Source organism: Microplitis demolitor, chromosome 7 (assembly GCF_026212275.2).
Source record: "Microplitis demolitor isolate Queensland-Clemson2020A chromosome 7, iyMicDemo2.1a, whole genome shotgun sequence".
Lineage (NCBI taxonomy): Eukaryota > Metazoa > Arthropoda > Insecta > Hymenoptera > Braconidae > Microplitis > Microplitis demolitor.
The window spans coordinates 14458058-14483736 of NC_068551.1; the positions used below are offsets into that span (position 1 = coordinate 14458058).

General features: G+C 31.0%; 1 protein-coding gene across 1 annotated transcript; it reads right to left on the bottom strand.

Moving 5' to 3' along the window:
- Positions 1-8043: 8043 nt before the first annotated feature.
- Positions 8044-20352, bottom strand: LOC103570359 (retinal homeobox protein Rx2-like). Its single transcript, XM_014442370.2, has 3 exons — positions 20280-20352; positions 18219-18493; positions 8044-8142 (listed from the first exon to the last, which is right to left on the bottom strand). Exons 1-3 carry the CDS (start codon positions 20350-20352, stop codon positions 8044-8046), a joined length of 447 nt encoding a protein of 148 aa, XP_014297856.2.
- Positions 20353-25679: the final 5327 nt, after the last annotated feature.

A 25679-nucleotide genomic window follows, 5' to 3' on the forward strand; every position in this document is an offset into this window, starting at 1 on the left:
AGTCCAAACGTTGCTTGATCACTTCCTTTATTCACATATTTACAAATGTATTTTATAGATTGCACACTGCTACAATACTCGACATTTAAATGTGTTTCAAAAGTTCGGGATAATACTGGTGAATAAGGGACGATCCAACGATTATCTACTTCTATATTATTTCCATTTACCTTAACTTGAGCGACAAATCCTCCCGCTTCCGTTGATCTCCGCCGGTAAGATGGATAGCCATCCTCTCCAGTTATCGTTTCATTTACAAATGCTTTCGGAAATCGTTTACTACAACGATTGTCTTTCATACACGGAGATTTTGAATTAATTATTCCACATGGTCCATGAATCATATGTTTTTTAATAATATTATATAAATCTAAATCCTCCTGAGGATTAGGAAATTCTGCTTTTATAATACTATCTATTCTATTAGGTGTTACTTTATTTTCAAGCCATAAGAGAATATGAGCATGAGGAAGACCTCGTTTCTGCCACTCTACAGAATACATATAACATTTAACGGATCCAAAAATTTTTCCTTTAATTAATAAATCAATTAATTTTTTCAACTTCAAGTGAAAAACTCTAGATATAATATCGTGCCGGTCAGATGCGGATTGCCCTTCGTACAGCTCTCTTGTTATTTCTATCCAATTAGGATTAGTGGTCATAGTTATAAAAAGATCAGGACGACCATACTTCTTTACATAACTAAATGCATCTTGTGTTCGCTCATGCATGTATCTTGGGCTTCCTGTAAAACTGGATGGGAGAATAACTAAACGACCTAAATGATCAATATTACTTTCAACGCGCAAAGCATCTTGTAAGTGAATATAGTTTTCGGCTCTAAGTTGTTTTTGACTATTTCTTATAAATGACAATCGCTCGGTTTCAATTTTCGCATACATATCAACCCAAAATTGATTTGAAATTTGACGATAACGGTGTAAATCATTAAACTCATTAGATCTCATCATAAGTCTGTAGCAGTAAAATTGTAAAGCTGAAATTTTTTTATTCGTGTCTTCTGCTTGTTGTCCAGAATGAAATATATTAAAATTATAGCCGTCTTCTCCACGACAAAATATAAGTGGATATTGAAGGGCATCATACGACCGGTGAGTCTCACTTATTCTTTGAAGATCTCCTGTACGCAAAGATAGAACAATATCTCTCTTTTGACACTCTTGATCAACTAACACTACAGCTACTTCATTTGTAGAAGGCTTATTATACCGGCCTTTATGATCGGAAATTGGTTTACGGTCTGCATTGATTACTAATTGATAATTATCTTTGTTTTCGAGTGGAATAGATTCTAAAGCCGATTTAAAGTCATGCACATAAGGATTTACTTGAAGGAGCATATTTTGTAGGTCTGTTATGAGATTTTTATTTAAATTATTATTATAGGACATTCGAAGATTAATTTGCTCATTATAATCAGCTATAAAATATATCTGTAAAAATTTTGAACGTTGATCACTTTCAGGAAACAATGAACCAATTAAATGGTATACTTGTCCCTGGATTTTAAAAGTCGGCATAAAGTTTCCCTCAGATACAACATTTGCACCGAATGAAGTCATCTGAAAAGCATTGTTGTAAGACCTTACAGCGTTCAAAAATGATTTTGATTGAACGTGTTTTCCATCCAGCAGAGATTTTAAAGGTTCGGGAGGTTCAAGTAAAGGTGTTAATCGAATTTTACCTGATGAACAGCATAATCCAACAGATTCACCGACCCACTTTAATGCATTACAGTAATTACAAACCTTAGTCATTGGACCAACATCAGATTCCTGTTTGTAATTAATAGACGGATCGTAGGAGAAACCACTATTCAATTTTGATTGCCAACGGATATTTCGTCTCTGAGTTTGTCTATTCTTATCAGCATTTAATCGTTGCTGATGTTCTGAATCAGATTCTAACTGTCTATGGACGGTATGCCATTGGCGATCCAAAGACAATCTTTCTGTTCGTCTGTCGTTAAACTCTGATTCACGAAGAGCCGAAATTCTTTCGTTTTCCATCATTAAATTTGCTTCTTTTTTCTTCTTTAACCTGTAGTATCTATTTCTAGCTGCAGCTCTACTTTCATCGCGTTTGAATGCAGATTCTGATCGTCGCTGAAGAGCGTGATGTTCTCGGTCGATCATTAGGCGAGTTTCACGATCAAATATAGATTCCTGTGAGCGAGATAAAGTATGGTGTTCACGATCGTGAGTCAATCTCTGATTACGATGTTCATCTGATTCGTTATTGCGTGCAATAGTGTGCTGTTGACGATCACGTGATAATCGGTGGATACGTCGTTCATCAGATGCATTATGATATGTAATAAGGTGGCGTGCACGATCATCCGCCAATCTTCTTTCATAAGCTATCTCTGATTCGACTTTCCTCTTATTAGCATGTTGCATTCTATCAGAAGCAAGGCGAATTTCAGATTGTTCTGGTGTTTCATTAGCTCGTAAATTACTTTTCCTTTCTTTCTGAATTTTCAGTCTCTCGTCTCGTTCACATTGAGTTTCAGATAGGCGAAGAAGTTTGTTGCTTCTTGCTTTGGCTGATGATGAACTCAAGTTTGATTTTCGTTTTTTAGGCATTTTTAATGAAAATATAACGAATAATAACGATACATATCTAAAATATAAAATTATTAATTACGATAAGTTATATTGAATTGGTCAATCTTGGTTACCTTAGCATACAAAAATAAAAATTACTATAGATAACTAAGTGAAATCAAGTACTTATCTTTATCTTTTGAATCCAATTTTTTATATAAGTTAATGCACAAAAATTGTTTATAAATAATATAAATGATTATTTATAGGTTATGATCTTCATTTATTTTACATATTGCGTAAGATACGTAATTTTGTCTTTTTAATCCTATATATCATACAATAAATTAAAAAAATTCAAGTAATAAATTAAATAGATTTACATTCTTACTTAGTTACAAATAAGTTAGATTAGACACTCTTATTTTGACTGCTTAATGAAATGTGATAGACGATTCAATTGACAGAAACAATTGATAAATGAAACAAAATCTAATCTAAAAAAAAAAAATATAAAAAACAATTGATACGCGTTATATAAAAACAATTGACGCTAATGGAATAAAAACAATTGATGGCTGTAATTTAACTGTTTTTTTCTTATACTTTTAGAAAAATAATTTATATACCCGAATTCTGATTTATAATTGATTTAAAAAGTAGCCTATATTTTAAGTGACAGCATCTTGTATATGTATAAAAAATTTCATCTCAATCAGATAAGTGGTTGATTAGTTATAAAGGTACAAACCGACAGAGAGACAGACAGACGAAAATTCTAAAAAAGGTAGATACAGTATGAGTAGGTCATAAAAATGATATTTGACGCATAATTCGAAATAAAAAGTATAGATATATATATATATATATGTGCCCGCATCTGCCTGCAGTTGCCCGCATCTGTCCTCATCCTCCGCGATGATTCAAGGACGAAAGTCAAATGTTTTCGTGCTTGAAGTGAGTAAATTTTCTATAAATATTTTTTTTTTTTTTTAAATTAATAAATAAAAAATTAACTTTGTTTTATTACTGGTACTGTAGATTATTACACAATAATATGTACAATTGATTTGTAATAAATTATTATCATTAAATTGATATATATATATACTAGCAACATTAATTTAAATTTTCCGAATAAAAATAAACTCGGTTTAAAAAACTGGCCCTAAGTGTAAATAATGTTTGAATCTTAGTTAAGTTAATTCACTAATCTAGCCTCTATAAATGAAGTATAATTTTATTTAAATAAATGTTGTTACTAACGTTCGATACAATAAATGAACAATTGTTTAAATATTCAAGTAGAACACAATTATTGTTAAGATCATTTTCTGTATATGTCCACAAAATTTTATACCACGTTCACTCGCGTCTCTATATCCATAACTCGTGAGTATCAAAGAAAAGCGCGCGTCGAGGTTACGCATATCAGTTCACTATGGGTCTCTTTTAAAATTTGGTAGCTGCCGTAGTAATTGAAGGTTAGATACATATAAAAAAAATATAGAATTACTGTAGAAATCTTCCACATTTATTAAGCTGCATGAATTTCTACTATCAAAATGTTTTTCAATTTACTATGGGGCATTGCAAAAGAATGTGAATTCTCATGTTAAAATATAATAAACTATCAATTTTACTATGGATCTTTAGCAAAAATCTCTAAGAATACTAATAATTTTTAATTTTTATTTATAACAAAATTTTATTTGTTATTTAGTAATAGATGAGACTTCTAAATTTACTATGGATCATCACAAATAATCACTGATACAATACGCCTTTAATGTATTTCCACTGTAAATTTTTTACAGTGCATATATATTAGCTCTGACCTAACTCAAAACCCAATCAAATCTTGATTTTGATCACTGACATTGATTTCTGCCTCAACACATTTATTTCATTGAACATAATCGGGAATAAAAATTCAAAAACTGCTTCTTCATTAATGATTTTCGATTCTTAAATTTTCAACCTTTAGCATAAAACGTAACTTGTTAGAGCTTGAAAAGCTCATAAAAAAGCAATTGCATGTAATAGCATTTCCGAGCTCGAAAATGTATTCACAGTAATGTTTTCAAGCCCCTGAAGCTCGAAAACAGCGGGAAGTTTTGGGACTGAAATATATTTTTTTGTTTACTTATTTCGAGAAAAATTATTCAAGTAAACATTAATAGTAAATATTAATTTTATGATGTACTATAGGATATACTATTAGCATTGTGCCCTCGGCAATGTAGTACGGGTCTCAGGGCCATGCTGTTTCACCATGCTTGCTATGCAAACATGTAAGCAATACAACAGCTCCAGTACTATACAGTATAGTAAATAACGCCATACTTCTGAGACTTGTTGCAATACTGTCTTAGAATATTTCACATACTATTTTAGTATCTGTCTTGAGATCATAACAGCATGGTGTTGGACGCCATGCATTTTTTACCGTGTACTTGAATGAAATCGTGTTCAAATTTGGAATATAATAATTTTAAAATATATTTCTTACCAGGGGCACTACAAGTGGTTGGGCGCGATCTCGTGGCGAGCACCGAACTACTCCCACTACTGCTGCCGCCTAGCACCGACGACTTTCCCTTTCTCCAAATCTATCTTTTCTCCCAAGAAATTTTTTCTCTTAGCTTAAGCAACTTTTGTTTTCTTGGTCGGAGCATACAAAAATACTTGCGTGAAAAGAATAGTATTTGTTCCGAAAAAATTTTATGTTTTTTAAACAAAGAAATGCAATATTGCTACAAGAAAATATTGCATCTTGCTTCAAAAAAATATCTCTTACTTTAAGAAATATAAATTCTTGAAATAAGTGAAAATTTTTTGATTTAAGAGTAAAAATATGTCGACGTGAGAAAAAAAATTTTAGGTAATAGTCTATATTCAGAGCTCCACCTATGAATATCAAGCACAAATCCAAAAATAAACAAATCGCTATGAATCCAGTTTCATTCTTTAGCGTTTGTCAGTAGATTGAAGATACCTGTGCTCAATTAGGTGTTTCGTAAGCCACAGTAAGTTATAAGTGTATACCAAAAGTATAAATTATGCTTGATTTAGCTGTTAAGTTCATTATTTTTCAGTTCCGTGACACACTGCACTAAACGACATAATTCTTTTATCATTCTATGCATTAACTCTTAAGTTAACCACCAAAATTCAAAGTATATGCCTGTTTGCCATAATATGTGTAGTTTCGTCCTAAGCACGTTAAAAGACTCATCAGTAAGACTATGTTAACGCGCTCTTGCCTTAGACTACATCTCTTACTAGTACGCGTCGACGTAAAACAGTGTTATGGGCTTCAGTCCAATACCATGCTACACGCTGAAAAAAGAATGTTAACTATTACCATCTTGCGATAAGGAATGATTACCATCGTGTATGTGATAATCATCATCATGCGGTTATGTTAACTATTCTTTTCTCGGATATCAATAATTACTATTGCCAATAGTAACCCTGACGGTTTTGAAATCAGCCTGGAAAGACCCTGGAAGTGGAAACACGGTGGAATCATGGTGGATCCAGGGTGGTTACAGGGTGGGTTTGTGCCATTTATCACCGTGTACATTCGGTGGTTACACGGTGATTCCACGGTGATTACGCGGTGTACGTGGAATCACGGTGGGTACACCGTGTAACCATCGTGGAATCACGGTGGGCACACCGTGTAACCACCGTAGAATCATGGTGATAACATGATAAAAAATCCACCGTGATTCCACCGTGTTTCCAGGGTGATTCGAAACCGCGAGGGAATAGTTACCATCTAGATCGTAATATTTCTTACGTCTGAAAAATTTTTAATTTCACCTTCTAAAATAGTAATGGTTATCATTACGGCTAGGAATGGTTACTATCTAGATACGAATGCTTACCATCTTCGATAGTAATAGTTAGCATAAAAGAATGAGAATCATTAAAATGGAAGGATAGGAATAGTTACTTCGTTAAGATGGCAAGTATTACCACTTTTTTTCAGCGTGTAGCAAAGGAAGGCGCATACCGTCCAAACTACTTGCAACAAAATGTTAGGTGAGCTGTTGTACACCTTAATAGTATCGAAATAACACAAATATGCTGATTTTTACTATTACAAGGGTTAAAAAAAAAATTTTTAATCTTAGTTAGACCTTTTCATCGCCACCGTCCTTCTTACGGTATTATATAAAATTACTTATATATATTAGAAAAATTTACATTTTTAAAAAATAGCATGATATTACCCGTGAAAAATGAATCATACATGGCCATGTATGAATGCTCCATGCATGCCCATGTATGAAAATTGGCCAGACATGGCCATATATGACCAAGTATGGCTACACATGGTCATGTATGGCTATACATGGCTTGATACGGCCATATATGACTATGTATACAAATTTTAACTAAATTTAAAAAAAAAAATTTTTTTTAATTATTTTGGCAACGCAGAGATTATCAGGTATGCGAATAATTGAACTCCTAATCGAAATGGAAATTTGTAATTCAAAGAAAAAACGCTAGACTTATTAATAACCGCACCCGCTTTAGTAGGATTCGAACCCGGGACCTTCCGACAGTTACAACAAAGTTTAGTTGTGCTACGTAAGGTTCAAAGAATATAATCACTTTCGAAAAAGCAAAATATAATCATCAATATGCTGTTAGTGATATCAAAAAAATTTCCTATTTTTTTAACACTGCAACATCCTGTTTATGAGTAATTGTAATAGTCGAAAAATTAATCATACATGGCCATACATGGTTTTGTATGACTGTATATGGCCATGTATGAGTGTATTAAAAAAGTTTGTATGCCCATGTATGACCATACATGCTTCATGTATGCCCATGTATGGCCATATATGCTTTATGCATGGCCATATATGCTCCATGTATGAGCCATATATGCTCCATGTATGAGCCATATACGGCCATGCATAGCCATGTATGATTCATTTTTCACAGGTATGTTATTTTGATCAATTTTGCACACTTTAATGGCAAGGTTCGGATAGATATCTATAGTGTTAAAGACAAAAACACATACAGAAAATTTAATCCGTCGTGTCACTGAACACGTGGAAAAAATTTAATTTTAGATATTAAAGGTGTCACCCTTTGGATAATTTTCTTCCTGACATTTATCGTTATTCGAGCAGGTGTGTCAACGGGCGTTAATCGTAATATTGTCTAATTATATCGTCATGACAAACATATCATTAATAATAAAAAAAACTAAATAATACACTCTTAAACTAAGTGTGTAGTCAAAATTAACACAATTGCCAAATATTGAAATGCCGTAAGCAATCTATAGAAATGTAACACATACCGTGTAATGTGTTCTGATTGACTACAAAAAACTGTAGTTTCACTTATCGTCTTAAACATGGAACACATTTAATGTGTGTTAAAATAATACACTTGTAACACATTTGGTTTTAAAGTGTAATAACAATTCAATAATTTAATTTATATTACCTTGACCAACGTGCATATAACTTGGATCACGTCCCATTGTTTTCTCCTTTTTGCGCCATTTCGCTCGACGGTTTTGAAACCACACCTGCAAGCATTAATTTCAATTATAAATTAATAAAGATTTAATAGTATATTGGTATTTAACCAACTCATTAAAACTTATTAAGTCTATTCCATTGGCATCGACAATATCACGAGCAATTAAATTGCGGATTAGATTCATCCCCTGGGGCAAAATTGCAGAGAGAGTATAAGAGAGGGATAATAAATTAAAGAGAGAAAGGATCATCTCCTATGATACCTGACAATATATGTAATCCGCAGAAGGGGTAAAAAAGAACATGAAAACCTCGACGAGAAACGAGTACGTATATCGACCAACTAACAAAAGCTTGCTCTCCAGGCTGATTAAGCTAATTGTTAACAATTATCCTGATTTCCTTTGGACGCCGAGCCGGAGTACTATACTGAGCAATCCCCTTCCACCCAGTGACTTTCCCCAAGTTCTGTGGGCCCCAGCTTTCTCGTGCTTGCCACACAACCCCCTCGACGCTGCACTAAATGCTTTCACTTTCTGCTTGAGTTGCCCTGGACTTTTTAGCGACTACCCAGCTCAGTTTTACATACAGAATCGTTGCTATTGTTATATCAATTTTATCTATCTCTTCTATACTTGATGATAAATTCAATATGCATCAATAAAAATGTTTTCATTTTCGTATTACAATGCACGTTCCAATAAAAAGCCCTCAAATTATTTTTAGAACAATTTCATTTAGTACGAGAGTTAAAATTTTTATCGTTAACATTGCATTGAAAGAGAAAATAATTTTTATAAAAAAAAATACTTTCTTATTGATCCAACAAATTAGTTTATAGCAAATAAACAATCAAGTTTTTTTTTATTGAAGAAATTATAATCTATTTGGTAGTCATTTATTTTTTTTGAAAAAAAAATTTACATATTACGAAAAAAAAAAAAAAATAAATATTTGATTTGATAGTTAATATTTTGTTAGATAAAATTTCTAAAAAGAGAGTAAATTCTTCATTCAAAAAACAACTTTATCGCAAATTCGCAATAAATTACTTTCTTGGATCAAGAATATATTTTTTTTTATATTAGATTCTTAAATCATAAGATGAATTCGTGAATGAATAAAAATAATTATTTGAAACATAATTTAACAAAAATATATATATATATATATTTCTAAATCAACACTTTCTTTTAATACAATTATTTTGTGCTCAATATTTTTGGAAACAATTAAACAAAGGTACGATAATTATTTACTTTGAAGTAATATTATCGAATAAGTATTTTATGTCGTATTTTACTTAACGATTATTATGTCTGATGTCGGACTATTAAATTTTAATTAAATTAACATTATCAAATTTCTATATATTGATAAACTCGATAATAAAGTACTTGAAACAGTTATACTTGAATTAGATACGACAACTATAACGATTATAGACTGGGAATTGAGAATAAAAAATAATTTCTAGATTCAATGAATGAAGATAATAGTGAACGAAATGATTGGTGGAAAAACGTCATCGAACGATCACCCATTATCGTATCATCGTGTAGGCCTGAGGTTGAATTGAACAGCACGAGAATCGAGGGTTGGGAAACGTGTCCATTAATGTGAAAAAAATAGTGAGAGCAACTTGCCAGCTATTACGGATTCGAAATCGAGTGTAACCAGGATATTTCAGGGGAGATAGATTGAAATAAAGTGGCTGTGGCACCACTGCGCCTGGCGGATCATTTAGCGGTTTTGTCGAGCAACGGCCAATTGCCGGCATTGTCGCTTCGCTGTACCACAATGGGCCAATCGGAATGCTCTATCTCTTTTCATCCCCCGCGAAAGCTTGCCTCCACACACTGCATTCCGTTGTCGCGACCCGCAACAGCCTCCGCTCTCTCGTTCACCCTTCGGACGTTCAATGCTCTACGTTTTCTGTTCCCTCGAGCTTATTCACTCGCTACTCGCATCATCCTCTACTCTCTTCTAATTGTTTCACTCACAAGCGCGTTATTTGGGTGTCAGATAGTTACGCTAATCGAGTAACCAATTTTAGCTGGAACAAAAATTATTATATATATGGGGCATTCCACGCCTTATTTCGCATTACACCATGCTAAAAATTTTTGAGAGTGCTCAGAAAACTTCTACATTTAAAAAAAAAAAAAATAAAAACAAAAAATTTAAATGGATTCGCAGAAAATGTCAAAGTTTTATATAATAAAAAGAAATAAAAAAAACAATAATGTTAATCATCGAAAAATTTTCGATTTTTTCCAAAAATCTAAAAAAAAAAAAACAATGAAGATAGGTTGCAATAATTTTTTGTATTTTTTTTCGAAAAGTACATTTGAAAACAAAAATTTGGAAAAAAAAAAAAAACGTCCCAGTCAGTCGAATATTGAAAAAGTTATAGCTATTCAAAGAAAAGCTATTTTTTTTCAAAAATTCATAACTTTTTTTTGGTTGAGTGAAAAAATTTGAAAAAATTATGAGAAACGTTTCTCATAGGGTAGAAAAAAGAAAAAAATTTTCAACCAAAAATCAAAAGGAGTCGAGTACCAAAGTGGTCGATTTGAAGTGGAATATCCAGTATACGATATAACGCGCCATTCTTCTACGATAGTGTCCACGGTTCTACACCGATCTTAATGAAACTCAGTGTACTTATTCTATGGACGATTACCTTGAGTGAGTTCGAAGATAAGCTAATTCGGCCAATAAGTTTAGAAGTAATAGTTATTTGAAATTGTGGAAATTTTTTAAAAAATTTTTTTTGACGGATTTAACTGGATGTAACTTTTCAACGGAAAAAGATAGCTTATTTTAGTTTATTCTATGTGGGAGCTCGCTTGACTTTTCATTATATAACTCATTGATTTAAATATTTTTTCTAATAGATAACTAACTTGAAAAATTTACAAAATATTCTAAAAACTAATTTTTTGCAGATTGTCACTTTGAATAAAAGTCATCGTTAAAATAACGATGTTAAATAGTAAAGAATATAACCTACATCGTAATTTTAACAAAAACTATAGTAAACTTTGAAATAAGACACTTAAAGATTGACGCCAATTAAAGTCTAGTCCATCACGATTACGATGTTAACATTGCAAATTTTAGTGGAATTTTCTTTCCATTCACACTGGAAAAATTTTTTGGACCCGGTGTAGTGTAAATGTCTCGGTGTCAAAATTTAGGTGTGAAAATTGCACCAAATCTGGTGTTAAATTTAAGGGAGTGAATTTGAAATTTTTACACCGCCAAAAGTGTAAATGTATAATTCATGATAATTTTGCGTTAAGAAAATTAATCATAGAAATATTGGAACGTTCAAAATACTATTTGATATCTATACATAAAATTAATGAAGTTATTAATTAAGTAGTTAAAAATATTCTATGATCGTTTGTTGCTCATTAATCAAAATTACAACCAGTAACACGAAATGGTGTTAAAATTAAACAGATGAAAAATTTACACCGAGAGAATTTTATACCGTTACTCACATTACACGGCCGTGTAAAATTCTCCGGGTCCATTTTTACACCGAAATTTTTTAGTGTATTGTTTAGTATAGTTATAAATACAGTTCACAATTCAAGGCTTTATCAATAATTATTTTCCCTTTTTATAATAATCACATATTATCTTAAAATAACGAATGACGTATTAAATAATATATGCATTACCCAAATATAAACTTTTAATGTTAAATTTAATTCAAATATTAATTTTCGAAAAATTTATGAACGGTTCATTTTTATATTATTTAAATTCAGAATTATTTTTGCATTTATTAAATTCAATCGTATAAAAAAAATTAATATATACAACAAAGAAAATTATTTCTTGTACATAATCTTTTTTAATTGGTAAAAAAAAGACCACAACAACTCTAAACTTAGGTTAATTATTTCTTTTTTTTTTTTTTTTTTTATTATTTTTTTTATTACTAACATTATTTAATTAGTAAAACACTTTTAAATAGTTATAAGTTAATTTTCATCATTGTAATCGACCATAATAATTAGTCATTGTTGTATGAAACACAAAAGAAAATTACTAGACAAGATTTTGAACAATAGCTTGGTAATTAGTTAAGTGGACGACAACGAGCTTGAGTAGCAAGAGCATACCCAAGTGTGCGCTTTTAAATCCTTATACTTTCTCTCTTACTCTATCTTTTTCGCTTCATCTCTCTTTTATTCTCGCTATTCCATATAGTTCTTCTTGACAGAAAAACCCATTAATATAATAAAGTTATCTTTTTTCTTTTTCCAAACTAAGCAATGAGGTAAAGAAAAATTTACATAGTTCTCTTGTTAACTTCGAAACAAATTATATCAAAAACAATAATTCCCTTAATTAAGAATCAACTAAACACCGTAAAGAAAAGCAATGTATAAAATAAATTAAATAGATAACGTGGTATAACTTATAGAAAAATTAAATTTGTAAGCTTAATATTACTCCGATCAATTAAACGAATACTATTTACTAATAACAGTTAGAAATTTTATGTTAAATTTAACACAAACGATGTGTTCCAAACGGTCTACCTAAATTATTGTGATATTAATGCAAGATATTGCAATTGGGTTAATCGATAACACATATATTTCATATTAAATAATTGAACCCATAGAATCTGTCATGTTAACATTTTTTTTTTGTATGAATTTAATAGATTTATACGCTCTAAAGCTGAATTTGTGAAAATTAGTGAGTATTTACAAGGGAGACCGGGGCACGACGGCCCCCTTGAGCCGGTAATAATTTTTTATGGCTTTAGATCTATAGGTCAACTTAATTTGGTCCTTTCTTAAGAAAATCCATTAAGATTTTATCAAAACTTAAAAAAAAAATTTTTCTGGGACACGACGGCCCTCTCCAAAAAAAAAACTAGAAAAATATTTTTTTTTTTTTTTTTTTTTTTTTTTTTTTTATTATTGAAAAAAAAAGATTTTAAGCATAAATATACACTCTAAAAAATTTGCGGAGTGAATGCGGAGTGAAGGAATTTTTAATTATTCACTCCCCTCGGAGTGACATTCACTCCGAAGGGGAGTTTTCACGGAGTACATAATTTTTTATTAATTTAATTTCCTCGGAGTGAAATTCACTCCGGAGAGGAGTTTTAAAAATAGAATCAATAAAATATAACTCCACTAAATATTAGGTGTACAAAAAAGTTCTACCCGTTTTTTGTCAAAAAAAAATATATTTAAAAATTTTAAATAAAATACAAATTTTAATCAAAATAACCACCATCAGCATCTACTACCCTTTGCCAACGCTCAGGCAACTGATGGATCCCACGGCGATAAAAGGCTTGATCTTTTGTCGAAATGAAATCATCCATTGTTTTTTGCATTTCGTTTTCATTTTGTAAGTGTTTGTCAGCCAAGTAATTTTGCAATGAACGGAATAGGTGAAAATCACACGGTGCAAGGTCTGGTGAATACGCCGGGTGCGGTAAAACTTCCCACTGTAAATCATTTATAGTGTGGTGGACGATTGAACTTCTATGAGGCCTGGCGTTATCATGCTGCAGTATCACTGGTCGAGGTTTTTGTCGCGCAAATCGTCTTTTACTGTTGATTTCATCTGCTAATTTTTTTAATTGACAACTGTAGCGTTCTCCAGTAACGGTTTCTCCTGGTTTGAGTAACTCATAATATAGCACGCCCCACTCATCCCACCAAATACAAAGCAATATTTTTTTCCCAAAAACATTACGTTTTGGTGTTGATGTCGTTGGTTGTCCTGGGTCTACCCAATGTTTTCGACGTTTAGGATTCTCATAGTAAACCCACTTTTCGTCCCCTGTTACAAGTTTCCACAAAAAACTTTTTTTTATGTCGTGAAAGCAACGACAGGCAGGTGTCAACTCGTCTCTCTCGTTGTTCTGGAGTTAATTCATGAGGTACCCATTTTCCTTCTTTTTGAATCTTACCTAACGCATGTAATCTTTCAGAAATAGCTTGTTGAGTAACGTTTAACTTTTTCGCAAGTTCTTGTTCTGTTTGTGCAGAATCTTGATTCAGTAATTCTTCCAATTTCTCGTCACTGATTGTTGAAGGTCTTCCAGAGCGTGGTTTATCATTTAAATTAAAATCTCCGTTTGTGAATTTCCGAAACCATCTTCGACAAGTACTGTCATCAATAACACTGTCACCATAAGTTGCACAGATTATTCTTTGAGCTTCAGCAGCACTTTTTCCTTGATGAAATTCATATAAAAGACAATGGCGGATATGCTCATTACTTACTTCCATTTTTAACTTAATAAAAAAATATATATATCGAAGATTAATATATTAAAAGTTTGATGAATTTAAAGAGTACAAACAGCTGTGCATGTACATATACGTATTTATAGCTAACCTATAAATAGCTGTTAGATAACTCCATCTTTGAAAAACGGGTAGAACTTTTTTGTACACCTAATACAATCGAAGTAAGAACTCGCGTATTACATTACTGATCAGTTGATACGCATACACACACGCACACATATACTCGGGGACACACGCACACACAAATTCACACACACGCACGCACATATTCGCAGACAAAACCGCACAAACCCGAACACCCGAACACACACACACACACACACACACTGTTCAACAGTTTAATATTAATTAATATAAATTAATTTAAATGTTAAAACTCCGGGCTGGAGTGAACTAGGAGTGAAATAAAATCCGCGTCACTATGCAATCACTCCGCTAAAAAAAACTCCCAATTCACTTCTCATGCGGAGTGATTTTTTTTAAAACTTCGGAACTACGATTGGCGGAGTGAATTCGGATTTAATTTCACTCCGAATTCACTCCGGATTTTTTACAGTGTACTACTTCCGTACTTTTCTATTCCCATGGACTTCAAATTTATTAAAAAAAATTTTATTTAGCTGATAAAACCAGTTTTATTGAAATTTTTATTTTTTGATATTAACCACAATACAATCTATTGACCTACAAGAGCTTTGATCAATGAATTGTTATAATTCATTTTAGTTTAGAAAAAAAAAAGTTTTTCCGTAGCAAATTTTTTTTCAGGTTGTCCATCATGCGCCAGGTATTGCAAATCAGCCTAACATATCTTTGAAACATCAGAGGAATTATGATTTGACCAAAAATGAAAAAAAATAACATTTTTTACAAAATTTTTTAGGGGAGCCGCCGTGTCCCAGGGGGCCGTAGCACCCCGGCCTCCCCCTATGCACTGAGAAAAGAATTTTCTTCTGACAACTAAATTTAAGTTATGACAACAAAACGATTTGATTACTCATTGCCAATCATATATCTGGTTGTTTTAACTAAATATTTTATAGTCCAACAACAAAACAAATTATCAGAAACTACAAAATATTTAGTAAAGATAATTACGCGTTAAGTAGCAAGCATAAAATCAAATTGATTACCTGTAGAGCTTATAATGTTGTCATAATGAAATATATTAGTGAGCCTTAGAGAATAAGTTAATTATTAATAATAATTAAAAAATATTTTTAAATATCAGAATCTTTATTTAACAATTAAATAAATGCATATTTACAAAAATAATTTATTTTCTTGACACGTACTTTTTTTGTACTACTCTGAGAAAAAAAAAGTGCTATTTTCGAAACAAGAATTTCTTGGTTCAAGAAATCCGTTCGAAATATTTATTTTATTATTATTAATTATCAATTTCTTGAGAAAAGAGCATCAAATTTATTTTTGTTATTATATGAATTTGATATTATATTATGAGGAAACAAAAGAATAGCTTTACTTGAATTAAATAAAAATTATTTCCTTCAATTCTACGAATTCTTGAGACAAAATTATATATTCTTGAAAATTATCAAGAACATATGTTCTTGTATTAAGTAAATGTTCTTAACAAAAGTATTTTTTTTCTCAGTGTATGACAAAAATTGTTCAGGGAAACATTACTATTAAACATTAATGTCATAGAGTAATGCAAGATAGCCCTTTATTACTATCAAAAAGGGTTCTCGTCACTCTGCTAAATTTTCAGAAGATAACCTGTCCCATAAATGCTTCAAGTCAGGAATATACTAATTCTGAAATAAGTTTCTTACCAGGGACACTACAGGTGGTGGGCGCGATCTAGTGGCGAGCACCAAACTACTCCCGCTACTGCTGCCTAGCACCATAATTTTTTAAATCAATAATTGTTAGGTTTATATATATATTCATTAACCTCGAACAAATATATATATTTATTCTAAATGAATATATTTTTTTGTGTCTAAGTAATATTTATTAGAGTTAATATACTGATATTCTGCTTTAATATTTGGGTTTGTTGAAACTACAACATAATTTAGTTGTCTATCAAATAAATATTTACTTAATTTTACCAAATGATTTTATTATCATAGCAAGAGAAATATTAACATCAACTAAATAGCATCTATTAAATCATTCGTTAAAAATGACAAAATAGATTATGTTGACGTAATAAAATTTAGTTATCCCAATTAAATATTATTTTAACAGAACTGAAAACCAATTTAATTGTCCGAAGAGAAATTTTTTCTCAGTGTACGGAAAAAAGAAAACTGGAATAATTACAGAAACAAGCCTGTCATATTCAAAATTGCAAACGTTAAAATGTATACTGTAATTTTTAAATTTTATCCAGTAAAAAATTAGTTGTAAATTAAGCAGTAATATTTATAGTTTTAAAGTGTAAATCGAACACAGTAAAATGTCAATTAATTACTACCCCCTTGCTCACAGAAAGTTCTTTTCTTTAAAAACCATTTATTCCTTTTTAAAACATATTTGCTAGTGAATTTCGCTAATTCACTTTAAGAGAGTAGTGTTAAAATGAACCAATGTATATATAAGCATGTAACCTAACTAATCCAAGTAGCGACTCTTATCTCTCTATGTGGCCGCTCTGAACATGTCCCCTCATTTTAACGTTTAGCCGTTCCCCCACCATTGGACAGTCATTAATTTATTTAAACCCTCTGTATATGCCTGCAACAATCGTGCTTGTATACGTATATATATGTGTATATATATATATATATATATACAGCAGGAATAGTTTCTCACAGCGGCCAGATTCAAGACGGACACTTAGAGAGAGTCGAATCTGCAAATGAAATCTACGATCAAATCGAGCATAATGGTATGACAGTGGGGGGACTTCGGAAATATATTCCCCTACAGCCCCGAAAGCGGACACTTTCAAAGAGTCGACTGTATATTGATCTAACATTAATACACTTTATGTCAATGTACACAGTCAAAAACGAATCGTCAAAGTGTAAAAAACAGCGTATGTTAAAATTCAAAGTGTTGAATATTCAACACACAAAAATGTTATTTTATACGATAGTAAAACTTTTCATATATTACTGTCAAATCAACATAGAAAATATGTTAAAAATGATCTCGATCATTACGAAAGAATTCTCGGAAAATTTCTTACTTTTAACATGTACGTGTGTAACTTTTTCAACACTCACCACAAGTTAGAATAACGTATAAACAAGTGTATATCGTTCGTTTTGTGTTGATTTTGATGAATCCTTTTTTACTGTGTAGCAAGCAATTAGTTCGGTTTTCTGTGAATTAAAAAAAAAAAAACAGAGCTATGAATTTTTCTCAGGGGAAATGAAAATTAATAAATTATTGGACCTGATTATAAAAATATAAAAATTATCGTTGTTTACATTCAATTGAAAATCAATTATAATCCAAGTTTTTTTGCCGACCATGCTGCAACAACATTAAGCGATTGCTTGGTTATATGAAGTAATGAAGAAACGCGCAAGAGTCCCGGAGTGTTTAGCCAAATAATACAAATTTTGTGTTAATTTTCGAATAATACAAGAAATATGTTAGATTCCAAAATTTCTGATCATTTAACATAAATACTCTGCTAAAGTCAATTAACACAAAAGATTTGCAAAATAATTCTTCAACACAAATACACAAAATTTATAACTGTGTGCAATATGACTACACCGTGAAATAACACCAATACACCAGTGTAAGTTCGCTTTAAAACCGTTTTTTTTTTACAACTATAAGAAGATAACTAAAAACGAATTAAAATTTAAATATATATTTAAACTTACCTGAACTCGTGCTTCCGAAAGCTCCAAGCTCGATGCAAGCGCTTCTCTATAATTAACATCAGGGTACTGAGTTTTTTCAAATGCTTTCTCCAATTGATGAAGTTGATGAGTGGTAAATGTTGTACGAGATCTTCGTATTTTTTTAGGTCGATCCATATCATTCATTTCCGGTAATTCGGATATTGTCGGTAATTCCTTGAAGTCTGGTATGTCAGATTCTCCAGATCCTCGTACATTACGTACTGATTCCAATAAATTGGCATGATCTGAAATATCTATAATTAAAATAAATTGTCAAATATTTTTTGTTACTTTAATAATTATTTTGAATAATCCAGTTTTATATTAACAAAAAATAAAATAAAAGCATCCTTAAGTTTACGGAAGATGAGTTTAAAAAAATAATAAAAATTAAAAATAAATATTCATAATACAGTTTAAAACGAATATAGGATACACGTGAATTGAAAAACTATAAATTCAACTGTACATTATTTTTTATTTCATTTTTTATAAGCTTCTTGATACCCAATCGTTACCCAACGAGGCGATTTTGGATCGTCAATACGATCCATATATCGATGACGTCTGACCGACGGATTTGCCAATTTTTAATCCTTAAATATTTTATTTTTATAGTCCCCTTGAATACTGACAACCCTCTACTGATTTTTTTCTCCACCTCATTTCTATGTATATATATATATATATATATATATATATATATATATATATATATATATATATATATATATATATATATATTATCTCTTTCGCCTGATGCTGTAGACCTCTCGAACCTGATATTAGTACACATGTACGTGCACATATTTGCCGATTTCGTTTCAACATGAACAAAACCGTTATTGCCGATTGGTAAATATTGTTCTACAATCTCTCGTTTCTAAACTATAAAACTAAACGTCTTTTACTATTTGTCGCATATTACATATAACAAAAAATTTCACATGATAATTAAAAATTAATAAACTTAATTACAATATCGATCAATCAATTATTAATTATAAAAATAATTTAAAATTGAATATTAGTTTAACTAACTAAAATAATTTATATCCCTATTAGATAGATCCTAATATTAATCCTGTATTCAAGATAATATGAGGTATCATTACATTAGTAGAATGTTATGCTGAGTCTGCAGATAAGATACTTATACTATCTCACACACGTCTCGGAACATCCCCATGATGTTTGTATAGACATATATATTTATATTACTATATATTCCTCTTCTAATATACACAACCCAACGTATTCAGCATCAGGTAATCGCACTCACACGAGCGCGCCAACAGACACGCGGGCATGTAGAAGCTAATCCACTATGAATAGAGAGATTTTAATGTTTTTATGACGTAGCACAATGGGGTACCCACTTCATGTCCAAGCTCACTTCATTGATTTTTATAAAATGTTGTACCAAAGCTACACTCTGCTTTTGAGAGATCATACGATTTAATGGGGATAAGGGGGGGGGGGAATGATAAAAATACTAATTTCCATTATTTTTCATTTACAGATTTTAAATTAATTACACTCTTATATAATACCTTTATCTAATTTTTATTTTGACACTATTGTTCTATATACCTTTAGAGAAGGATGCATAAATAGAATATTACAATAATTGAAGACAAATTTGGTAAATACACCAAAATATTAATTTTGTCTAATTTTTTCATAATTATTCAAATAAAATTGAATTGAATATAATTTATGATAACTTCGTATTTTTAACATAAAATTTGTTTTAAATTATTTGATTATGTATTTTGAAATATCAGTTTGCGGAAAGACATTCAGTTCAAATATTTGTTGAGAAAAAAATCAAACAATGTTAAACAAATTTATTTACATTAATATCACTCTAATATAAAACTATTTTTTATCTTTTGTTAATTATGTTAAATTAAAAAAAAATACAATGCTGGTTAAACTAATAAAATAACAATTTATTTTATCAAAAATATTAAATAAAAACGGAAATTTTTTCAAAGAGTTAGTTAGTTAATTAGTTAAATGAATAAAATAAATTACCTTCATCTTTTGCGTGGCCTAGAATCTGATCAATGCTGTAAACATTCCTTTTTTGATTACAAGTTTGCGCCATATTTTCTTGTATCGATATTATCAAAATTGTTATAACAATTATAATGAAACAAACAAACAAACAAACATTGAACACTTTAAATAAAAAACAAATTTGATAATAAAAACCACGTGATTAGTAAAAAAGTATTTCAGATAACTTTTATAATTCCACCCTTGATTAGCACGTAAATAAAATAATAATAATATGTAATTATATTATTATAAAACTTTATATTGTCATAATATACAATTGTGAAAACAGAATTAACAAACCAACCCTCGGATAAAGCACGAGTACTCGGTGCGGTAACTGTCAGAAGAATGCGTGATTCAACGGCGCAACACGGACTACCCTTAGTAAATGAAAGTGCAGCCCTTAATATCACGTATATTCGCCCCACCTCATTCAAACTGACACCGCCATATTAGCTTCTAACCCAATAGCTGTACGACGTTTTCACGCAAGCTCTCTCACTTGTCGAGAGTTGAATGATGCTCAGGGCGGGGAATATTTTACTTTTCCGCGTAAATCTGTCTTTTTCTCTCTATATCAACCTCTTATTCGCTTCTTTCCGGGCATTATAGTTGCTTACACTCATTCGTGTATTATTTTATAACCGTCAGTTATCTCTTCTTATCATATTTTTCTTTTTTGAAATGTAATTGCTTTATTTTTTTTTTTTTTTCATAAAAACCACCAGAATAAATCCGCTTAATATAGTACATTGGTATATTCACTTAAGTTTTTTTCATTCTTCACCACTAAATTATTCTGGGTATTTAAATTTATTAAAATAAAGTATTAATAGAGGACAATTATATAAAAGCATTATATATTGAAGTAGAAAAAAAAATATATGATCTGTTGTATTGAATTGATGATGCTTTTAATTTTTAATAATTCAAATATACAAATTGAGTTAACACACCTACACTGTAAAAAAAATGCCATCTGGCAGCTAGAATGGAAGGTAGATTTTTCGAAAATTTTCTGCATCACCCTGACTTTTCGATAGCTCACGCTTAGTTTAAAACGATTAACACGCGTGTTAAAATTAAATAACACCGGTGTAGGTGGTATAATGTAGCAGTGTTAAATCGGTGTAAAAACGGTATAAATGAGGGAAAGTAAGAAAATAGAATATTAAATTAATTAAACTATTCAATACAATATTATATACTATTCAATTGCTGTTAATTACCAATTCTATATTATATTATTCTTAAATTATAGTACATTTCGTTATTTATATTATTAAATATTTAGGAACGATATAATAAATATTTTCATCGTAACCCTGATGTTTTTCATAGTATAAAGCATGTCTCTCTCTTACAATGAATCAGTGAAAAGTACTCCAATATCGGTGAATATTCACTGATTTGCAGGACGTTTCACAGATTCATTCTAAGAGAGTTCAAAGATAATAAATTAACAATTTGATAATTAGATTCTTTACTTTCAACAATTTCGTTTGCACACAGACTCGAATCATAGCAAAGAGTATCCCATACTTTAAACACTATCATTAAGTTATCATCATCGATGAAAATTTTTTTGATTTCACCATAAATTGGTAAATCTACACTATACAAAATCTGGAGTGAATCCGGAGTAAATCTGGATTTAATTTCAATCCGAATTAGCTCCGCATTCACTCCGCCGCTCGGAGTTCCCGAGTTAAAAAAACTCAATCCACATGCAGAGTGAATTGGGAGTTTTTTTAACGGAGTGATCTCGGAGTGACGAGAATAAAATCGATTTTATTTTACTCTTAACATTTGAACAGCGCGTGCATGTGTGTGTTTGCGTGCGTGTGTGTGTGTGTGTGTGTTTCCGAGTGCCTGTGCGTGTGTGTGTCCGAATATGTGTGTGCGTGTGTGTGGATATCAGCTAATCAGTAATGTAATACGCTAGTTTTTACTTCGATTTTATTTAGTGGAGTTATTTTTTATTAATAATATTTTCAAAACTCCTCTCCAGAGTGAATTTCACTCCGAGGGAAGTGGATAATTATATAAAAATTCATTCACTCCGCATTCACTCCGGATTAAATCCGCATTCGCTCCGCGAATTTTTCGCAGTGTATTTTATCATGAATATACAAAATAATGAAATAGTTTTTTTTGTATTTGAAGTAAAATCCAATTTCCGAAACTACATAAACTATATTTTAACACCAAAAAATTTTTTTAACAGTAGTAAAGAATATTTACACCGGCAGCGGTGTTCTTTTAACACCGCTTTCAGTGTTGAAATTCAACACCGAAAATTTGAACACCTACACCACCTGGACTTACCCCGATTTTTTTACAGTGTAGAAATCACAATAGTGATAATGAAAAGAAGAAAATTAAAAGTGAAAAAATATAGAAAAACATTCTTCAAAGATATCAATACAGATCTTCATATGAATACACAGATTGTAAAAAATGTAAGGAGTAAACGTAAATTAAATGCATAATGAATACGGAGCAATGAAATTTTATTCATTTTTTATCCGCTTAAAGTAAAGTTTAGAGGGAGTTTATTCATATTATTTTCTTTCAAAAACTTCGTGAACTGAAATACGTGGAGTAAAAATTTTTATTACTTAAATAAATCATTTATTTATGACTTTACATAAAAAATTTTGATCATTAATTATAAATTTATTTGAACATTGAAACTTTGATCAGACTACATACGGATTAAAATAAAATTCGAATTTACTCTGAAATTACTCCACTGCCAAAAACTTTCTATTAACTCCGTACGAAGTAATATGTTTCTTAAAACTCGAACACTGAGTGATAAAATGAATTCAGATAAAAAATTCACTCCAAGATAACTCCTGAGTTTTACAATGTAGTATTTATAGAAGTTGTATAAACTTTAAATGAAAATTACTTACATGAAATAAATGAAAAATTCCAGTTCCCGAAGTCAAAAATAAATTTTCGACTGTATCTCAAAACATTATCACCTCCAACAGAGTATCTTTAAGGAAAACATGATCAAAACAAATTTTCAAACTCTAGAGCACACGTAACACTTTCGCGCTTGAGGTTTGAAAAAATATGTTTGAGCTGAGAAACATAAACTTAAATCATTTAAGTTAAATGTTATTCATACACTGCAAAAAATCACCGGGGTAAGTCCAAGCGGTGTAGGTGTTAAAATCAGCGGTGTTAAATTTCAACACCGAAAGCGGTGTAAAAATAACGCCGCCGCCGGTGTAAATATTCTGTACCGGTGTTAAAACAAATTCTCCGGTGTTAAAATAACGCCGTCACCGGTGTAAATATTCTAGACCGGTGTTAAAATAACGCCGCCGCCGGTGTAGATATTCTTTACGGGTGTTAAAATGTTTTATTTTGTGAATATTTTTACTTACTCGGTCACTATAGTTGTTAATAAATGATATTTTTAATTAATTTTCATAATGAGCTGACATTTTTTGTGTTTTATAATCTTTAAAGTTCATTCTCCAAGCAGACGCAGTTTACCCCGCTTTTACACCGGTTACCCTGCTTTTACACCGAAATTACTCCGCTTTTACACCGGTTACCCCGCTTTGACACCGGTTCTACTCCGTTTTTACACCGGTTACCCCACTTTAACACCGGTATTTTTAATACCGGTGAATTACTCCTCCTACACCGGTGTCATTTTATTTTTACACTGGGCGGAGTTAAAATGAGTCCATTTTTAACACCGCTCTTTTACAATGTAGAAACTTGTATTTTGCTCTTTTGTCGGGAAGAAAAATAAGAGTGTAACAATAAACTTCCAAGTTAGAAAATGATTACGGATTTTGTTCTTCTAAGTCAAATTTTGTCCTCCAACCCATGCAGGAGCTGCCAGAGTTGAACGAAGGGAGAATGAGGGGCAATTTAGCTTTAGCACGCCTATATTGGCCCATGCTTGGGTCAGAAAAGTTACTCAATCCTGGCCATTCCAATCGTTCCGAGCCTGGGCCTGGACTGGATAACCTATCCTTGGCCGTTACAATGATTACCCGAGCTTGGGCCAAGACAAGGTTCCCCTGTCTTAATAATAGTGGTAGAGCAAGACAATTTAACTGGGTTATTCTTAAATAATCAATTAAGTTTAATGAATTTTAATTTAAAAAATTATGTACTTATATATAAGTAATTATTATAATAAAAATAATACCATATTATTTTTTTTTTCTTACTCAAAAATATTAATTGAATTGCTCTTTATATTTTTAAAACCGAGTCGTTGTAGTAAAATGAATGAGTAGATCATATAAAAGTATCAGTTCAACATCAGGAGATTCACTCAGTAGCTACCGTTCGGACCCAGCAATCAGAAGGACGGCAGTTCGCACCCAGAGCCCAGCAGAATTTTCACTGCGTTGTTTTCACATGATTTACTTCACTTAAATAGTTTAAACGTTGATAATGACAAACTTTGTTAGGTGAATAATAATACATTTTTTAAAATTAAATTTATTTGTTTTGTCGATGCATGGGCCAGAGCTGGCAACCAGACCTGGCCCGGTGTTATTATTCCAGACTTCTACCACGGCTGGGCCAAGTCTGGCTTACAAGCGTGGTCCGGAGTTTTACATAGTTGAGCCAAGCCTGGGCTCGTCGTACTTTCTTCTCTGAGAAAGTCAAATTTAGACTAATTTCGTCTTCCGATTGTTAGTATTTTGCGGATACGTCATATATACGGGACATAATATATTTAGCTTTCTTATCCCATAAATTTGTACTCTGATGCAATAAAACATAAAAAAATGGTAAATCACTTTTTTTTCTTAAACAAACAATTTATTATAATGTGTTTTTATTATTGTTATTTATTATTTTATATTTTCTCGGAGAAATATTGCCGTAGAGATGTTTTATTGTCTAGAGGATGTTAACGTTAAGGGATATAATAACGCGAGTTATAAAATTTCAAATCTTTGAATTGACTTTTTAAATTTTAAAAAACTTTAAAATCTATCACCACATGGAGAGAATTTAATTATAATACTATCTACAATACAAAATTTTTAATTTTAACTATCTGAAATAGTAACAAAATTTTTCAGTGGTAATGATAATTAGGTTTACCATTGAAAATGATAACAGTTACAATTGAAGATGGTAACTGTTACCCTTCAAGTTTGTAAAAATTATAATACAAGAAATAGGATAAATTGTGTGTGCGCTTGTGTGTGTGCGTAAGTATGGGTATGTGCATGTGTGTGCATAAATCAAAAGTTTCAACATCACAAAATATATACTCTTTTAGAAGACCACTTTGCCCGACTAAGTGATACAGATTATGAAAATATTGAAAAATAAAATTATCTGTAAATTATTACTAACAGCAATAAAAAGCAA